The 20478-nt window shown below is 47.0% G+C and overlaps 1 protein-coding gene across 2 annotated transcripts in view; it reads left to right on the forward strand.

The window, feature by feature from the left end:
• LOC144127981 (N-acetylglucosamine-1-phosphotransferase subunits alpha/beta-like) overlaps window positions 1-20478 on the forward strand; it is a 151023-nt gene that overhangs the window by 54204 nt on the left and 76341 nt on the right. For both annotated transcript variants that reach the window (XM_077661009.1, XM_077661010.1), the window contains exons 12-15: window positions 3805-3919; window positions 5822-6027; window positions 7555-7709; window positions 12288-12421. In XM_077661009.1, coding sequence (XP_077517135.1) covers window positions 3805-3919; window positions 5822-6027; window positions 7555-7709; window positions 12288-12421 — 610 coding nt within the window. The remainder of the gene's footprint in view (window positions 1-3804; window positions 3920-5821; window positions 6028-7554; window positions 7710-12287; window positions 12422-20478) is intronic.

Here is a 20478-nt window from a genome sequence, read left to right on the forward strand (position 1 = left end):
CAGGGGCGGCATTGTGACGTGAATGTAGATGGAGGCATGCTGTACTGGTTCCTGCACAAGTTTTCAGAACACGCAGACTGCTAGCAGGCTCAGTTTTCTTGCCTTTGGCTTGGCATTGAAAGGTGTACTGTGCAAGTTGCGTAATTAAGGGGGCTGAGGGTACACCTTCAGTTTTCGACAGCAACCCTAGTCTGCCAACCATAGGCTTCCGTAGGCAGCTGTACGTTGCCTCTTCCACAGTAAAGAGGAATTTCATGCTTGTGCGTGGTTTGCTTGCTCTTCAAAATAATGCAGCTGTTTAAAGGCCCCTGACCATGTTTAGACATCTAAAATAACAAGCCACAGTGCATAAATTTAAAATTTGTCTTTATAAAGTGTTAGGACATGTACATTAAGGAAGGTGGTAAAGTTTGAGCTAAACCCTTCTTTTGCAGCATTGCACTGGAGTCTCCCCATCCATGCAGATTATGGACGAGGGATCTTTCTTTCATTGGAGCATTCTTTTCACATTGCGGATATAGTGTTCCAGCCTTGATTCCCAATCAGTGCACAGCTATGTAAAGGGGTCATGTAGGGACGTTGCTTCGGTCAGTTCATTAGTTCATTCCATTTGGTATCGGAGTTTTGCAGCCCTGGCACGCCGTCCATTAGAGAGAGTGCTAGTAGAGCGCCGCTTGAAATTTTCAGTACCCTGTCAGCATGTTTTACAGCTCTTCTGCTGCGATGGCCACGTTTTAGAATACCGCAACGAGCAGCCTGCTGTTGTGATCCCCTGCGTTCACATGGCAGGTGGATGTACAGCTTGCCACAGTTCAGAAGGGGCGTATATTCTGCTTGCTTTGTCCTCCCCATAGAGATAAGGGGAAAAAAAAACAAAAAGGCCGCCACCGTCTGGAAGACGAAGTAACAATCAGAGCAGTTGACGCCTAGCGCCATCTGTCAGAAATATTACGATACACGTTGTCGAGTTACACCTCCCTCAAGATGTCTCCCAATAGGAATTTTCTTCGTTTGGAGGGTCAAGGTAGGCCTAGAATTCGGCTTGCGGTGCGATATGGTAACGTTTCAATTAGTAATTGCACGTATGCAGTGTTTACGTATTATTTAATTGTGGTTTTATTTCTATACCACAACCCATAGGGTTTTATTTGCCTACCAAATTCAGTACACAGCTGTCCGCGGATGGGTGCCCCTTGTTGTCGGAGTATATACAGGGGAACGAATGTATACATACATAGTGATCCTGTAAGGGGACAGTTTTTCAGTTTTCTGACCAGTTATGGGATATTTTTTGGGAGGAGGCCAGGGGTGAGTGGGAAAGGAATGGGTGGGCACAGCCAATTTTAATGGCTGCCCTCTTGGATTCGAGAAGCTGAAACTATGCCGTCATTTCGTCACCTTATGTCATACACACATAGTTCTGCCTCTGTCCACCATATCGGACCATGACGTCATCATTCGCATGCGGCAGGTGGTTGTTTCTACAATGCTATTGTAAATGGCGCTACAAGTCTCAGTGCGAGATGTGCTGTTTCATAGTTGCTGCCACAGATGGCACTGTGACGTCAGGGTGATAGCAGACCCCACGAAATCTTTAAACGTGATGAGTAGTTGTTGCCACAGATGGCGCTGTGATCTGAGGGTGGTAGCAGACCCCATGAAATCCCGAAACGTGATGAGTAAGAGCTAACACTCTTAATAAATGATTAGCAGGGGAACTTGAGGAACTTATGTGCAAGTAATGCAAAAGCGTTGTAATTCTGTTTCAGCTCTATTCAAATTCCATTTAAATTCTATTTAATAAGTCATAATGATAATGTTCTTTATTGTCTTCCTCTATTTTCATGCATATATCTTCTACCGCACCTAAGAATTCCAATTCTATTCTTCTGTAGTTGGCACTGTTGGAAGTATTAGTAGGTACTGGCTATTACTAGTTAACGGTTTGATCAATCATGAGTTTTGTAGCGCTGCCACTTTATTTACAACACTGGGTTTTCGTGTCAATGAGCCAGCTGATGCTTTCACATTAGTGACATTTGTGTAGGCTAGTTTTGTGCAAAAAAAACTGCCTGGGAGACGGAGTGGCTGATTGAAATGTGTATGGCTTGATGGAGATAGCTGTAACTTGCTGCTAATGAGATCCCAAGAAAACTGAGCTCCTTAGACAGTGCCTTACAATCAATCGCCAGAGTACTACAGAATTTTTTACTGAGGAGGCTTAGCAGCACAGGGATAGTTGGTCACTTTCTTTTTTTTTGTTTCGCATAGAAAAAGAATAGAAACAATATTCATTTGTTGTGGTTTTTCAGTTCAAGCTTGGTGACTGGTGCCCACAAAGTGAGCATATTTTTGACATGTATAATGTCATACAATGTGATTTATTGGTAAAGGAGGCTTGCATGGGACACAGCCTCCTGGATGGGGCTGGCATTTTCTCCCTTTCCTTTAATTCTTTCTTTCTTTTTGTTGGGAACAGGTATTGAAGTTGAAGGCTGCATTGGTGTCTGTATCTTTAGATGCACATGGTTTCAAGCATTTTATATTTCGAGCGGTTTTATAGAGCATTGATCGACTGCTGTCAAAGGTGTAAGCATGTGTAGTTAGGGCATTTCAACAGAGTTTCTAGCGAGACAGCGCACAAAAATGGGACAGAGACTAGGAAAAACAAAGGCGCGAGTGCTGACTAACAAATAAGAACTTATTGCAGCACTCGCAATACCGTACTCATTCGATTCTAACACGTGCTATTTTTTCGTAAAAAGATCACCTAAAAATGACATGTGCTTTAGAATTAAGTATGAAAATCAAACTACGCCAGCAACACCCCTATTGCCATTGGCATTACAAAAATCAAGGCTAGGTATTTCTCACGCTTGGATATTATTGACATCGCCTATGGTAGTCTTGGATACTGAAAGGCCTTGCGAGCATCTGAAGTGTGCTGTCAGCATAGGTGCCGACCTGGACTTCGGCCAACATGGAAACGTCGATTGTGAAGATGCGTAGAGTTCGATGCGACACTGAGTAGAAAAGAAAAAAAAAGGCATCCTTGAATATGGAGGCTTTCTAAGCATATGCTTAGCCAGCATGCTGCCGTATCCCACGTCGATAGTAGCAGCTTGTCTGAATGTGACGGTACTCCACACCTTGAAGGCTGCAAGATTCTGCTGAGATAAAGCAGATTTACTCACGTAATTTGTGAGCTTTTTTCTTTACATAAAGGCTCCAAAAAGGGGGTGTGCAAATTACGAGTAAATACAGTAATCATTGGTACAGGCCAAGCTATATGAAGCCTACTGCATAGAAAAGAAAGGTGCAACTTGCGTAAGTACCCCATTGATGTTTTTGACCAGAAAAGAAATTGAAAATCTTGCAGACTAACGATGGCAAGAAGTGACAAAATTACCTATCTTTTCCCCTCCTTGTTACATGAGTAACGTGCCACCAGTTTGGGCTTGTTGGTGTGAATGTTTGTTCCGGTATTTATTGCAAGCACTGCAATAAATCTTTAGTAGCTAGTCAGTGCATATGTCAGTCTCTGTTCTATTTTTGTGCACTGTTTCGCTAGAATCATGTACCAATTGGCCCGACTATTTTCCGTAATGCTTGTTCAGCAGAGGTGCTTCAGTCGGCCTTCATGCTCTCCTTTTTCTTTTTCTGGGTTGAATTGAGGACTGGGATTCATAGCGGACCACAGCTGTGTGGTGCACGTGATGTTCACTTTTGCTTTTTGTTGCATGCATTGTGAAACTTTTCTCTTTATTTTCTTTTGTTACATGATCCTGCTGCCTCTTTGCAAAGGCGTGCAATGTCCTTCCGTGTGCTTTCGACGCTGGCGATTGTGGCACTACAAACTACAGGCAGCTGTATGCTCTGGACCTCTCATGGGATGAGCGCAACTACAGTCTTCCTTCAGGTGAGCTTGAATTCATAGCATGGATTCTATGATTTGCGTGCTGGGGACGAGCCTGGGAATCATGTAGATAGTGATCCAATGGTGAAAAGCAGTGTTGAAGGAAAAGTGTGCCTTTCTTGGTTCTGTTTCTCACAGGATAGAAAAGCTTGACTTCTCTGGGCCAATGGTTTTCTGCTTTGAATGTGTCAGGCACCCTCTGAGCAGCAGTGATGGTGATTGTGCATCCCAGGGGATGGTGTGTGGCGATGTTATAATGGCCGTAGAACCATGACTTGTGACTTTGTGACCGTATATTAGGCATGTTTTATGCGTATATTAGGCATGTTTTATGGATACATAAATACAACAGTTCAAGAAATACTTTGCTGCAATATTATTTCGTTCACATGTGTGCTGTTTCACTACATTATCACAGTGGACTCGCAGAGCAATCATCCTTGAAATATGGAAGGTGCGATTTAATTTGCTTGTCACACTTCAGTAAGCATAGGCAAAAGTAGCTCTGTCAGTTTTTGTTTATACAAGCAGAAAAGTCTCTTTCGTAAGCAAGAGCCTAAAAGACCTTAAAAGAGCTTAAAAGTCTACAAGGAACTGAGGACCACAGTTTGTAAGCTGCTCCTCTACGGCATGGCATTGGATTTATGTTTCGAAAGATTTTGTGGGTTTTATTCTTGCTTTTTGCTCAGGACAGTGCACAGTTTCAATGACCTTTTGGACTGTGTGGCAGCTTCTCATTCAACCAATGTCTTGTGATGGCATCTTCATCTGACTGGAACAGAATCGATGACAAGAATCTCATGGGGGTATGGAAAATATTCGCATCATCGGAAATTCATATCGTCCAAAAGCAAATTGTTGTACAGAAGCACAGGAAATGCATTCACGCAGGTCCCTTTATGGGATTTATTCACTGCTTACTACTCAGCGCATTCCACACAACTGGTGATCATGGCGTCGGCATGTATGGGCCACACTCGCTGTGCATATTGCGCAACTGGCGATCGCAGCGTTTGCAGTGTGAGGGCACCACTTTGGTTGTGGCTGCCAAAATCGTACTGTTCTTAGTGGCGACGCGGGAGGATGCTTAGAACATTCTGCCCATTGCACACTTTGGCCAGGATTTTGTCTAGATTTGTATCAGCTGGAATCGCATCTTCAAGATTCGGCTGTTTGAGGCTAAATTGGGGACAAGCAGCTTGCCATCAGTGTGAACTGTACCTGTTATTGGCAGGTGACCAAGGTAATTTCTTGCTTTCAACTTGCTCAATCAAGAAAATGTCAGACATATTAGGCCTTCAAGGTGGGTAGGGGGACGAGGAAAAGCTGTATTAGTTCCAGGAGAAAAAAAAGAGAAACAACTTGAGGTCTACGCTAGGTGATCAGAAGGCGTTGCTTCGTGATGACCTTGGTGGCTTGCTCGGGGGGCCTGGCATTGGACAGCCAGGTCTGAGCTGAGCAGCGCGCTCACAAGTACTGATTTGAGGGGGAAAAAAATTTCCAATATGAAAAGAAATGACTCTTCAGAATAGTGTGTCACAGTTTGGTGGTGATGCAGCATCAGTAGATCTGGCTCCCACATCAACAATCCTTTATTCCTGTGCCCTTCCATCCCATTGATTCTTCCCCATGCCTTTTTGCGCCTAGTGCCCTCTGTGTTAATTCTTGCAACTGCAAGCAAGGCACACTAGCACCGTCCTGTGACACTGTCTGCAACTAGGTCTGTTAAAGCAGACACCTTTGCTGCCGCACACTCCTAAGAAGAGGCGTGATATATGAGAGGACCCTGAAAAAAATTTTACACAAACTGGAGGGAAAGCCGTCAAAGGAGGCAGTGTTTTAGCTGAGTCGCAGGGACATCACTTTAGAGCTGTGCTCCCGGCTCATTTCCTGTCTTCAATGCAGGGCAGCTGCTGGCCTACTTCAACCTGTCCGGTTTCCTGGGGCCAGATGACACGATGACGGATGGCCACTATGAGGAGAACCCAGCCGTACGCCTGGTGGCCATCTCCCTGCCCAGCAAAGTAGTCACCATCATGCTCTTCCCCAATAGCAGTGCCACCACGGTGGATATGACCATCAGGGGGCTTCGCAGTGCGGTCTCTTTCGAGGTAGGAGTCTACCAGGCCCATGCTAGGCTCTGCATGGATAGCAGAGCTACAGAAACATCAGGAAGTTTCAATATTGGAAAATACTAATAATATTGGAAAATAAGCATACCTTGGGAAAATAGACTGAACTATCGCCAAACTCCTGTTTATGTTTTTTTTACTGGTGTCTCTTCTGCGAGTTCTTTTAGTGACAATAACAATTTAAGGGTTGGTAAATTGTTTACATCTAACTTAAGAGTTCTTATGATGGCTGTTTTAGATATCTTAAGCCTCTAATGGTTCTGTGTTACTGCTCAAAAGTGCCATTTCTGGGTACGATTTCACTTCTCAATGCAATCAAACTTCATTAATTTGGCCCTTGTTAATTTGTATAATTCGGCCTCTCTGCTTCCTCTCGAGAAAAATGTGCACAAGTCAATGGCAGCACACACTGTCATTAATTCGGAGTGAAATCGCATGAGCAGTGGTGAATTCGGACTTAAAACATGGCAGAAGCGGTGCTGAAGTTAGATTTGATGACACGCATCGTTATTGTCATCATCCGGAAACCACCCTGCATTCTGAAACCGACAACGTATGAGGGGCAGCACTGCTGCAGGAAAGCCTCATTTATTCGGCCCCCATGAATTCAGAAATTCGAACTGATGCTGGAGTCCTGCCAAATGCCTGGCGTCGGAAGCTCATTTATTTGGCTGCCACTGAACTCTCATTGGTCGATTCAGACTGGCCCCCAAAGGGGCGCTGTGTTGAGATATCACGTGCTCGACTGAATTGCATATTACATTTTCTCCCACACTCCTCTGATGTGCGCGCAAAGGCAGGCGTGTGGACGGTCAGGAGGTTTCCCTCGACTGGCAGGGAAAGAGTCCGGCCGCATAGTTTTGTTTTTGGAGCTTCGCCACCAGCCCGTGGTGACGGTGGCTATCGGCTGCGCATATCAGCGAGCCAGCCAAGCTGCATACCATTTCGTCCGACGATTGCCTTGTGCCAGTCTTTTTTTGTTTATTTTTTTGAAGGCATCTTGTCACTCCGGCGCCAATGTGTGCTTCCTTCGCTTCCGTCCGCATGGTATTTCTGTTCTTCCAGTGTGCTGAAACTCCACGCTTGTCATGTGCTGTTTGCTCTTTGTGTGGTGAAGTCCCTCACATGCGATGCCACACGTGCAGAAGCTCCAGCTCTACCCTTTTGGATGCTGGAAAAAGCCGCGGAGACCCTTACCATTGTGCAGCAGTTCTGCTTCCGCCACTTTCGACAGCGTGCAAGAATTAAAACATTTGATGGAACTGCGAGAAATCACTGTTGTCGCACAGTTTTCGTCTCAAAAAAAGATGGCAATTGCCCAGGTTCCCGCCATATAAATTTCGCTTTCACACGAAAGGTTTTTGGCAGTTTTGGGGCGCCATTCCACTCCTTTGAAATCCGAATTAACAAGATTTCACTGTAATTGCATTTGCTTGCCGGTGGCCTTGAACACATCGAAACTGAAACACAGTGTCCTTTTTCTTTTTTTCATTTTTACACTTGCAGTTCAAGCTTACTCTGACCTCTGGTATGGTCATTCCAACTGAGGAGCTGACCACCTCTGCAGAGCCACGGTTACCAAAAGTGACCTCAGCGCCGCAGCCTCCAGTGCTTGTTACCGAGGAAACTGTGAACTTTACAGGATATGCAGACCACCTGAGGTGTGTTTCCAGGCGTTCAAGCGAATTGCTGTCATTATGTTTTTGTTTGTTTGTTGGAATTGCCATACCTTCTCAAATGGAAGCAAAGCATGCAGTTTCAGAAAGCTGGCACCTGACTTGTATAGACTGACCCATGCTAGCTAGGGAAGTCTTGGCTGTTGCTATATAAAAGTGCTTTGCAGTGATGTGCGTTACTGCAAAATACTTTTAAGGGAAGAAAAGAAAATAAGGAAAGACAATTGCTTTCATACTTAAACTTGCCAGTACTTATCTGTTAATATTTCTTGGTGGCAGGTCCGCTGGAGCTAATTAAATACAGTCAAAACTCGATCTAACGAAACCAGATTTAACGAAAATCTCGATTTAACGAAGGTATCCTAATTCCCCCTCAGACGCCCATAGGGTTCAATGCTTTGACTAACCAGAAATAACGAAACCGATTCCGTGATCTGTCCCGATTTAACGAACCTTTTTTCGAGAAATAAAGGTGAAAAAGTGTTAATTTTTGGTCTATTTTGTAGACAGCACCCCAAAATTTATTGATTGCGAGTCAGCGGTAACAGCGCGGAGCATCTTCATCCCGTCGCTTTTTTCAAACTGCGCGGCGCAAAACGAGTTTTAATTTTGAGTCGAGCTCACGAGATGGCGCCAGCAGTAAAAAAGTTTCGTGCCACATTTCATAGATGGCGCTGTTGCAGTTCGCGTGTTTTTTTTGTGTGTGTTTGTGTGTTGTGCTCTGTGTTCGCTCTTGTGCGGATTTCCCCGTGCCTTTGAACGCACGTCTTTGTCAAGCTCAGCTTGTTAGGCCTCCATCAGTCTAGCCTTGCTATCGTGAACACGGACGTGGTGTGTGTGAGCAAGCGCGCCGCTAACCCTCCTGACTAGCAGATGGAGCCCTGCAAGAAACGAAAAAGGCTTACCCTGGACGAGAAAGCGGACATAATTCGTGCTGTGGCAAGTGGACAGAAGAAATGTGACGTGGCTGCATCACATGGCATTCCAGCGAGTACTCTCTCCACAATATTGAAAGGGAAAGATGACATCCTCCGCGCCACTTCGTTGGGGAATCTCTCGCGCAAAAAAACGCTGAGGACCACTCCTCAAAGCAAAATGGAAGAGGCCCTCTTCGCCTGGTTTATGGATTTGCAGGCGAAGAATAGTATTCCCGGGAGTGGAGACCTGCTCCAACAAAAAGCTCGCTCTTTCGCGTGCTTGCTGGGCGCAACGAGTTCAAGGCAAGTCCTGGCTGGCTGTCGCGCTTCAAAGAACGACACGGCATCGTCGGGAAAGTGCTTAGCGGTGAAGCGAGCAGCGTAAGCATGGCTGTAGTCGGCGACTGGCAGTCTGAAAACGTGCCCGACATTCTGGGACATCTGCTGCGACATTTTGCCGGCGCACACGAGGGGACGGAAGACGCGCTGGACGCACTTCAGACCTACGAGAAATCGGTGCGGCCGTTGCTCACAAAGCGCACGCAGGCAAAGATCACGGACTTCTTTGGCGGAAAATAAATTTGTAGTCCCCTCAGGCCTTTCTTGTCGATTAAGAATTTTTGTTGTTTCTTTTCATACGCGCTAGCGGCGCTACCCACTCGAAAGTAGCGCGGGGGGTCATGACGATGACCATACGGACCCCCAAAGATTGCGCTAGTTGTATGATTACGAACTTTGGCGCCAATTTGTCATTAGCTGTGTGGCTTGCCGTCCCGTCGGCGGTATTTAGGGAAGATTGTTGCGCCGCTAGCCGAACTGTCCTTTGGGTCGGTGCTACCGGCGTGAATTCGTCACGCGCGAGTGCAACGAAAAGTGAAAATGGTACGTGCTAACTGATACGACCGCGATAAGCTGGTACGGTTTATGCGGATGCAAAATGCATTATGTTCAATGGGTGCTCAGTCGGGGACTTGACTTTACTACTTTTAAAACGAAAGTACTGTTTAAGCGGGTACGTTTTAACGAGGTTTTACTGTAATCGAATGTACTGAATTATGTGCCCAAGAAATGCCTCATTCAATTTAACGAAGTTCTCGATTTAACGAAATAATTCACGGCTCCCCTCAACTTCGTTAAATCGAGTTTTAACTGTAGTGGAAAAGGAGATATTAAAGGGCTCCGAAAGACTTTCTGAGGAGGGTGCACAAACTCGTTCAATCTTTACATTCTCTCTTCATGAACACCTGCGCCAAATAATACACTTTTACACGCAGCAGAGAACCCGCAGTCACGCGCGAAAGTAGGCGAGTCCTTTCGGCGACTTTTTCATACTCTTCTCCGTTTCATGCTCCGCCATATGTCATTTAAGAGATGGCTATTGGTTAGTTTCTTCCGGAGTTCACATGGCTGCTGTGACCGTGGCCGGTCAGCTGCTCTGGCAGAATAGGAAGGCAATTCCCGCATGAATTGGCAGCCGGCGTTGAGGCCGAGCAGAGGAGTGCCAGTCTTTGAGCATGCAAAAAAAAGACAAGAGGAGAGGGAAAGGTGCATGCTGGACTTCAAATCTGGATAACTCGGAGGAAAAAAAAAAAATGGAGAAAAAACACTAAGGGGCGATGTCAGCGCACAGATCCCCAGGTGGTCGAAATTATTCCGCACCTTTCTTCTTTCACTCCCTCCCTTATCCCATTCCTTACAGCGGCGGTTCAAATGTCCAAGGATATAAGAGACAGATACTGCCCCATTTCCTTTCCCCCAAAACCAATTATTATTATTATTATTAACTCGGATTCTACAAAGCACATTGTTGCTGGAGGATGTTCGTGAAGTGGCATCCTGCAACATCCCAGGCGTACCACACCTTTGTTGGGAGCCCCTTTCAGAGCATTTTAAGAAATTGCTTTTACAAAGTGTCAAATGTATTAGTATTTTCCATTGCTGAGCTTAAGTTTAAGCCTGTTTTACTTTGTCTTGCTGAATGAAATCTCATGTACAGAATAGCAGCTATGAGTGGTGAAATTCACTCCAAGGTTCTTTTTTTTTTTTCTAACTGGAAGTCCACGTTGCCATAATAATTGCATCACAAAGAAGCAATGTGGACTATGGCAGCTAGCCAAAGATATGCCGAAGCCAAAGGCAGCTGAAAATGTTTCAGGTACTACTCACAACAGTGGTTTAGTTTAGTTTATGGGGGTTTAACGTCCCAAAGTGACTCAGGCTATGAGAGACGTAGTTTAGTTTATGGGGGTTTAACGTCCCAAAGTGACTCAGGCTATGAGAGACGCCGTAGTGAAGGGCTCCAGAAATTTCGACCACCTGGGGTTCATTAACGTGCACTGACAACGCACTGCACACAGGCCTCTAGAATTTCGCCTCCATCGAAATTCGACCTCCGCGGTCAGGATCGCACCCGCGCCTTTCGGGCCAGCAGCCGAGCGCCGTAACCACTCAGCCACCGCGGCGGCTGTACTACTCACAACAGTAGGTAGTTTCTGACCACTGGCACTATCAGCATCAGCCCAAAACACAAACTGTTACCATCAAAACAAGAACACAAATGTATTAGCTGCTAGAGAAGGAATACACGCGGGGCCTATTAACCCTTTCTATGGCCTTTGCACCATCAAAGGGAAAATGAAATGCACTGACAGTTAGTCTGCCACAGGTGAAATCTTTTTGTTTTGCTGCTTTCATTTCATCTTATCTTGTCCTCTTTTCATTCGATGCTGACAGTACAGTGTTAAGAGCTTTGTGAGGTATTGCCTCGGATAAGAGGCAGCATATAGTTTTGCCAAGCCAGTGGCTAACCTTGGTGGCTGGCACATCCGGACTATTGCCAAGTCCCTCTGTAGTGTTCGGTACTGATCAAACTGATCGCATCATGGTTTACATCATGCCGTAAGCCATTTTCTCTCATTTATGTGGCGGTAACGGATGCGTTTCCACAGCATTAATCCACCCTAGGTGTACTCGAACTGGGTTCTGCAGAGCCTTCAGTTCCTTGAGTGCTTTTTGTGTTCCCCAAGCAGCTAAATCCATCCACCTGTCAAATGCACCTTTCCTAAACCCAATTTAGTTTGGGGCTAATACTGTAATTGCTTGTAGCAAACTATGTCAGTACACAGCTAGTCACTGTTTAAATAAGTTAGAGCATTATTGATGCATTAGCATCAGAAGAGTCTGTGCAAGCGAATATGGCAATCACTGCCACATAAAGGCCACATCAGATGCAACTAACTTTAGTATACTACCTCGGACATGTCAGACCTTAGTATGCCACCATTGAATATACCAAACTGTAGTGTGTTAACCTCGAATATAATGTGCCTAAGTATGCCACTTCAGATTTAACAAACTTTTGTGTGTTAGCTCTGACATAATGAACCCAAGTACACCATGTGCTAATGCATTCAAACAAGGTACTGGAAATCAAGTAAGTTTCTTTTTTTTTAGGAACTGCATTCATTTGCATGCATGTGAGGCAGTAAGTAACAGGATGTGGGTTTCCTCAGCACCTTTGAATGGTTCACCCGAGGCTAAAAACGATGGGAGCCTTTTATCTAGGCTCTGATGTTACTGACATTGAGTATAGTGAGCCCTGTAAGGTATCCACAGGGTTAAAGCCATACTGGCATCATTTGCACAGGCACCCTCCACTGCCAGCGCTGCTGCCAGATGGTGAAGAGCTGTACCGGTATGCAGATGTTGACGTAAGGCGTTCCGTACTGCCTGAAGAACTTGTGCGGCAGATTGTGGATTCCAGGGTTCTCTACACCTCAGGTTGGTGGGGCTGAATTGTGGGTCCTCTTTCATTTTTCATGCAAGGATTGTTTTTCTCATGCACAAGTCCTTTCTGTTGCATAGCTACTCTAGCTGACTGTACTCGCATGATGCAATGTCTTGGTTGAAGCTCCATTGAATCACACACTAGCCAAACCTCAGTAAAAGGTACCTTATTTGTGCGAAAACCGTATATACTTGCGTCATGAACCCACTTTTTTTTCCAGAAAAGTTGACATCAGTTTGGGAGGAGGGTTCATTACGCGGCAAAAAGAGTTTCAACAGATTTCTTTGGAAGGGTCAATATTTCATATCATTCCTTCCGTAATCAACAAAACAAACACACGCGGTCAGATGCGTGTGTGCCCCTGGTGTTTAGCATCATTCACCTTGCGGGCGATCGGGCAATTTTGCTGCGCTGCCGGCCAATCGGAACATGCTGAACACTGGTACATGAGGTTAAAAAAAACACACAGAGGTTAAAAGAAACACAAACGCCAGTGACTAATGCCTAATGCCAATGACTATGCCTTAGCATGCAGCACACAACGTCTTGGCGCTCTGCCAAGTTGGCGCTCTGCCAAGTTCGTGGAGCACCACACTCTCCCCCCTCCCCTCCCCACACTCCTCTGGCAGGAGCTCTCCTCAAAAGACAAACAAGTACAAGTGGTGGTGTTATCAGGGGCAGCAGCATATCTTGGCATGCTGCTAAGCTGTGCACTGCACTGTGCCCCCCCCCCACCCCTTTCCTTCCTGCAGGAGCTCTCCTCAAAAGATAAACAAGTGGTGATTTTATCGGGCTTCTTGGGGTGCTGCCAAAGTCTGGGCTGCTGACGGCATGAAAATTGAGGAACCAGCTACAAAAAGTTGAAGGCTGAAAAAATAAAGTAAATCTGGCCAACAAAAGTGCGGGGGCGGGTTCATTATGCGAGTGGGTTCATTACGTGAGTATATACGGTATATAAAATGAAGGGGGCGGGGGTTCCGAGTCTGTGAGAATGAAAAAAAAAGATAGTATTGCAATTATAATCGGATCTCAGACAGCCCGCAGCAACCATAGCTGAGAGCTGTGTTGGAGACGGTGTTAGTGCAGTAAAACCTTTTTAATTCAACCCCTGTTAATCCGCAAATTTGGTTAATTCGAACTGCTGCTGTATTCCTGCCAAACGCCCCTGTAATTCTATGGCATCAGAAGATCGTTAATACGGGTGCCCTGAGGCTTGCATCGGTTAATTTGGAAGGGCTTCTGAAGTGGCGTTTTGTCTGGTTAAAATTGCTCGACAAGCAGTCTTCCAAATACCATATAAACACATGTGAGGGCTGCACTCTGTTTTTTCCTAGGAAATATTTAAAAAAATAATATCCATGTAAGGGCTGCACTTGTGTATGGGCTACACCCTGTTTTCCTGGAGGAAATATTAAAAAAAAATAATATCCCTGTAAGGGCCACACCCAAACTTTCCACCACCTACATGGGAATAGCCTTCGAAATGCATGCGCCGTGGCCTCCGCAAAGCTCCGGCTACGAGCAACGGTGCGCTTGATTGCGGAGGCAGCGCATGCGCACAGCAGCTTTCAGGTATGCCGCCCACAGATGGCGCCCGAGACCGTGGCTCCACATCATCATCGTCAATTTTTCTCCTCCGCCGCGAGCTCCCGCTCTCCGTATCGGCATCAGTATCACCAGCTCCAGCTTTTTGTGGCTGTCAAGGCACTGAAGCTCGGTAGCGTGTTAGTTCACCAAGCAAGCATGTAGTGGGCTGGAAATTTGACGTGGTCGAGAAGTGCGCCCGGCGATGGTGCAACCAAAAGGATGCATTGAGGAACACAAGCTGCAAAAAGCACGCTTTCCGAGGCAAGTTATGCAAGTTTCCCGAACTGATAGAAGAGCTGCTCTGCTAAGTGATGGAAGCGCGTAACAATGGCTACGCATTGACAGCGGACGTGCTGTGCGACTTCTTGTGGGATGAGCATGCACTAGAGCACAGCACCAGCTTGGAGTCTGAAGACTCCGCGAGTGACGATTGAACGTATAGTAAATGCCGCTCATTCCCTGATTGGTGTGTTTCTACTTAAAAATTTTTTTTTTTCACACATTGCATGTATGGGCCGCACCGTGAAATTGGCCCTCAAATTTAAAAGAAAAAAAAGGTGCAGCCCTTACACGCATTTATGCGGTATTCATCCTCTGGCCTGAACTGTGTGCATATCACGTTTTTACCCACGCCCTTCTGACATGCACGTAACAGCAGGTGTGTTGATGTTCGCCAGGCCCCCCCCCCCCAATCAGACGTTAAAACCCTACCGTTTCTTATTTTGGAATTGCATCTCGCCGTTCTAACGCCTGCAGATATTTCCCTCGCTTGCATCCGCTTGCTTCTTCCGCTCTTCCAGTATACTGAAACGAGCTGGTCACACTCCGTGCAGTGAAGCATCCTGGAAACGCGACTGGGCTGTTGGTGAAGAGGCACCACTGCTACTGCGTCGCACTGCGAAGAAGGCCACTGAGGCTTTTGTGATTTTTGGAGCAATTCTTCGACATTCTCGACTGTGTGCGGGAAGCAAAGCACGAAAAATCGTCATTGTTGCTTGCTTTTCATCTGAAATGTAGGCAGTAGGGGTGTGCGAATATTGAAATTTTCGAATACGAATCGAATACGAATATGAAGAAAAGAAAAAACGGGCTTCGAATATCGAATATCTGGTCAGCAGAAAAAATAAATTCAGAAAAGAAACAAGCAAACACTGTTGCTCATATTTATTTTATTTTTTCAAAGTAGTGTATGGCCTTTGCAACTGAAATAAACAAAACTAGACTGCCGGAGCACCGTATAAAAAAAACAATGCGCAGAAATGTATACTACTTAATTGAACAACATAACAGTATCCAACCTGTAATGTGGTCAGGCAAAATGAAATCCATAACATGACAAGACTGGAATTGCTTGCGATTTCGTCCAGCACGCCGAAACTCGGTGCTCGTCACAGGATTGCAGTTGTTTGCACGATAAAGCTGCCTCATAAGATTACCGCATTTTCGGTAGATTTTTTTTTTTCGTGGCCACAGAGCATTTTATAAATCGCCCCTCAAGTAACTCGGGGATTTCTGTCCGTTCTTTGAACTCCAAATTAATTCAAAGAACGGACAGAAATCCCTGGGTTATTTGAGAGTCGATTTATAAAATGCCCCGCGGCCCCGAAAAAAAAAACTACCGAAAATGCGGTAGTCTTATGAGGCAGCTCTATCGTGCAAACAACTGCAATCCCGTGACGAGCACCGAGTTTCGGCGTGCTGGACGAAATAGGAAACGTGAGCAAGATGAAAACGCACATTGGCGTCGGAATGGCGAGACTGCTTCTAAAAAGGAAAAAAAATGACCATTGACGCGTCAGTCAGCGTCTGAAAGCGGCACGGTGCTAAGATTGCACTACTGGCGAATGCGCGGGCCGACAGTTGCCATTGCCACGGGCGAGTGGCGAAGCTCAGAAACCAAAACTACGCGGCCAGGTTATCTTTGGGGCCCTCCGAACGGTGTCACGCCTGCCGTTTTATGCCCACTTAAGAGGTGCATGGGTTACAGTGCACCACGCAATAGGCGGGATTTTTACAGGATCGCTTGCCCTGTTGTGACACCTCGACTCGCCCCTTCGGGAGCCTCACGCAAAATTCCGCAAGCAGGCTTTCCCGCATAGCGTAGTTGTCCAAAACAAGATGGCGGTGGTCACACTCTGAGAGTTAAGGTGACAGAACAATTGCCATGGGTGTGGGCATTAGTTATATAACATATTGCGGAAAGATAAAAAATAAACGCGCTTTCGCGTCCCCCATCTTGTTCGCAGCACGTGTGGTATGTGGGAAAGCCCACTTGCGGAATTCCGCACAAGGTGAAGCCTATCGGCATCGGAATGCGATTGGTCCACGCGATAAACGATGGAGAAGAAAGAGAACAGGGCCTTTATATTGTTTTCCTGGAACTTTAAACTCAGTATTCAGATAATTTGCCCAGATATTGAGCTTTTGCCACAACCAAATTTACGAAAGCCAGTGCGGTACACGATCGCTGCTGAGTATTCGAATATTCGGAAATTCACGAATATCATTTCTTGAACTCGAATATGAGCCGAATATGAAACATATTCGATTCGTATTCGAAATTTCGAATGTTCGCACACCCCTAGTAGGCAGTCATCGTCCAGGCATTTATTAGATATAATTCGATGCAAACAGTTTTCATCAGTTTTCTGAGGACCATTCGATAGACACACACACGATTGTAAGTTGAATCGTACCCTCCCCCACTTTGGATTTTGAAATTTCAAAACTTAAGACTACTTACAGTCGTGTAAATACGGTACAACATGTGGCAGTGCATGGTTTTGTTAGCTGGCCCTGTGTGACTGGGCAGGGCTCGCTCACATCCGGTGGCGGCATATTTTTCATCATATTTCTCTGCAGCAAATACATCTTTTCCTGCCAAACAAATGTCGGCAGAGCACAAAGATCAGAAGAACTGAGTTTTACTTGGGGCAGAAGTTAGACGGAGTTGTCCGCTGTGTCCCTTCAAGAACAGACCTTGCGCCGTGTTGTGCGCTGAAATTCTGCTTTTAAAACGTGGATGGTACAGTAGAATCTCGATGCTACAGATCTTTGGAGGTCACGAAAAATATTTGTCTTCTCAAAACAAACAGAACCTTTATGCCGAAACCCGGGAAAGACATCCATGCCGATCAGTTTCCGGTTCACGGTTTATTTATAACCATGCACCACCGGTCAGTGGTTGTGGTGAGTACTGCATGACTGGCGATTACACATCAGCAATGTAAGGGCAGCACTTGGTCAGGGGGGGGATAAGCGCAAGCAGCTTTCGTCCCAGCTAATTCGAGAAACCTCCGCTGAAGCCGTAACTCGTGCATGTTACGTTTCGCCTACGACGCGCGGTATAGCTGGCGCGGACGCAACGGACGCCGGGGCTTCGTTCAAAGTGGCGGTCATTTTGGGCCCGTTCAGTGCTGCCGTAACGCCTCTCGCCAAGCACGTCCAGGCAGGTTTCAATGCCACGTGTCGTCGTGTGTGCGTGTGTGTGTGTGCATGTTGGTGCCCACGCTTGTCAAAGCGCGGCAGCCGGGGAGAGGAGCTCCCCAACTGGGAGGCGAGGAGGTCTGACCGGCGCCGGCCCGGCGGACGCGCACGTCACGTCTGAACATGTCTGAGCGTCGCCGTATCGGGCGCCTCATCCCAAGCCGTTCCTTCTTGCCCTCGACTCCGAGGGTATAAAAAGCCGCTGCCCCGGACGCCAGAGAGAGACTTCGATTTCTTCCTTCGAGTAACGTGGTCGCCCTGACCGGCTGCTCTTTTGCGATGCCAGAATAAACAACAAGTTGTTCTGTTGCCAGTCGACTCATCTTTTGCCGGGACCTTCGGATGTTTCCAGCTTTGCCCCAGGCCGCCAGGCCAACGCTACCCTTGGGGCTTGCAACCCATTTGCAACAACTGGTTGCCAGCGGTGAGATCGCGACAACGGAGGCCAGCAGCGAAGATATGCGGTCAACTGTATGCTGAGCAGCACAACGACCATCCGGGAGCAGTGCAACGAGCCCTGTGTGATGACTGGTTGCCTGAAGCGGAACGACTGCGCTGAATTCTTGGCCGCGAGGTTTGGTGAGTGCGGGACTTTCTTCTTCGGAGTTTTGCCAGGCTTTTGTTAGTGTCAGAAACAGAGCTGGTAATTGTGGTTGTCGTTGCTGCCGGGTTAGTTTGCGGCAAGACAATAGTAGGCAGTAGAGAAAGCAGCATTCGGAGCAGCCATGGATTTGAAGTCGTTGCGCAAACCGAAATTGCTGGAGCTTGCAAGAGAGTTGGGTCTGGATGTCTCAGACAAACTCAGAAAACCAGAACTGCTAAGGGCTGAGGATGACGAGCTGTCGGAATGCCTTGAGACCATTGAGGAGAGGGAACAAAAAGAAAAAGAGGAGCGCGAACGTAAAGAGCAAAAAGAGAAAGACGAGCGCGAACGTAAAGAGCAAAAAGAGAAAGACGAGCGCGAACATAAAGAAGAGCGCGACCGTCAACACGCTTTGGAAATGAAGCGTCTCGAGGTAGAGATGGAACGCGCTCGTAATGGAAGTCAGGCACACGGTGCAGGAGAACGGGTATCGTTCAAAATGACTGACCTGATGCGGCCGTTTAAGCTTGGAGAGGACATTGGTTTGTTCCTGGTTAACTTTGAGCGAACGTGCGAGAAGCAGGGGTTCTCTCGGGAAACGTGGCCACAGCGCTTGCTCACTTTGTTACCCGGCGAGGCGGCCGACGTAGTCGCTCGCTTGAAGAGAGAGGAGGCAGAGGATTTCGACCAAGTGAAATCGAGTCTGCTAAAAAAGTACAGGCTGTCAGCGGAGGCGTTCCGTCGGAAGTTTCGGGAAAATGAAAAAGGCAGAAGCGAGTCATATACAGAGTTTGCCTACAGGCTTATGTCAAACATGCAGGAGTGGCTCAAAGAAGAGAAAGCGTTTGGTGACCACGAGAAAATTCTGCAGTGTTTCGGGCTGGAACAGTTTTATAGTCGGTTACCTGAGAACGTGCGGTACTGGGTCTTGGATAGGCCAGACGTTAGTACAGTGGCTAAAGCCGCCGAGCTAGCCGAGGAGTTTGTGACGCGTCGGGCTCGCGGAGCTAAGGACGGTCAAAAGGGTGAATTTGGCTCCAAGTCTGAGAGGCCGAAGTTCACAGCCATGAGAGCAAGGGGGGACACACGTAGTGCGGATGCGAGTGAAAGCAGTCCGACTGAACGTAAGGAGACGGCGGCAGCTGAAGCCGAACGCAGAAAGCGGTTCGAGAGGAGGCAAGCACGTGTGTGTTATACGTGCCAGAAGCCGGGTCACTTTTCGGCGCAGTGTCCAGAAACAAAAAGAAAAGTCGTGTGTTTGTCATTATGTAGCACTGACGAGAACATGAAGCTTCTCGAGCCTTACATGCGAGACTTCCTCGTGAACGGGAAAGAGTGCCGAGTGCTTCGTGATTCTGCAGCTACAATAGATGTAGTTCACCCCTCTTACGTAGAACCCGATATGTTCACGGGCGAGTGCGCATGGATCAAGCAAGCCGTGGAAGCTCACAGCGTGTGTCTGCCCGTAGCAAAAGTGCTTATTGAAGGACCTTTCGGAGCACTTGAGACGGAGGCCGTAGTGTCATCTATGCTGCCCCCCCAGTACCCGTACCTATTTTCGAACAGGTCCGATCACCTCCTGCGCGAGAAGGGGCTTTTGTTTGGTGAGGCTAGCGTTCAGGCCTTAACCAGATCGAGAGTTCGGGAGCTCGCTGCAAAGGCGGTAGTTGCGGGGCCGACGTTGTCGAACAATGAAAAAGGGTCGGAGGCGCAGCAAGCTGGTATTCAGAGCACGTCCGAACTGAATAAAATTGAGCCTGTAGCGTTGAAGGCACCAGGTACTGGAGAGGAAATGCCCGACACGGGAAAGTTAGAAGAGCTTCCGGTCGAGCTTCCGGGACTAGGCTCAGTGACGAACAGGGAAGACACTGATCAGGTCATTAGTGACTTAATCATTAAAGCACCGCTGTCGCCTGAGCAGAAAACCGAACTACACCAACTCTTACAAGAGCTTCAAGGTAAGTTCTCTGAGAGGCCTGGTAGGACTTCTGTCCTTACTCATGGTATAGAACTTACCTCCCCAGAGCCAGTACGATCCAAGGCGTACCGGGTGTCACCCCGCCAGCGCGATATTATGGAGGCTGAGGTAAAGAAAATGCTACAGCTCGGTGTTATTGAGGCGGGTGAGAGTGATTATACCTCCCCTTTGATTTTAGTTGAGGTACCGGGCAAGGAACCTCGTCCTTGCGTCGACTACCGCAGGCTTAATTCCATCACTAAGGATCAAATTTATCCGATCCCTAACATCGAGGAGCGTCTTGAGAAAGTTAGTAGCGCTCAGTTTATTTCCACCCTAGATCTTGTCAGGGGTTATTGGCAGGTTCCACTTACAGAAGAGGCTAGTAGGTATGCGGCGTTCATTTCACCAATGGGAACATTCCGTCCTAAAGTTTT

Source organism: Amblyomma americanum, chromosome 4, assembly GCF_052857255.1.
Source record: "Amblyomma americanum isolate KBUSLIRL-KWMA chromosome 4, ASM5285725v1, whole genome shotgun sequence".
Classification (NCBI taxonomy): Eukaryota; Metazoa; Arthropoda; class Arachnida; order Ixodida; family Ixodidae; genus Amblyomma; species Amblyomma americanum.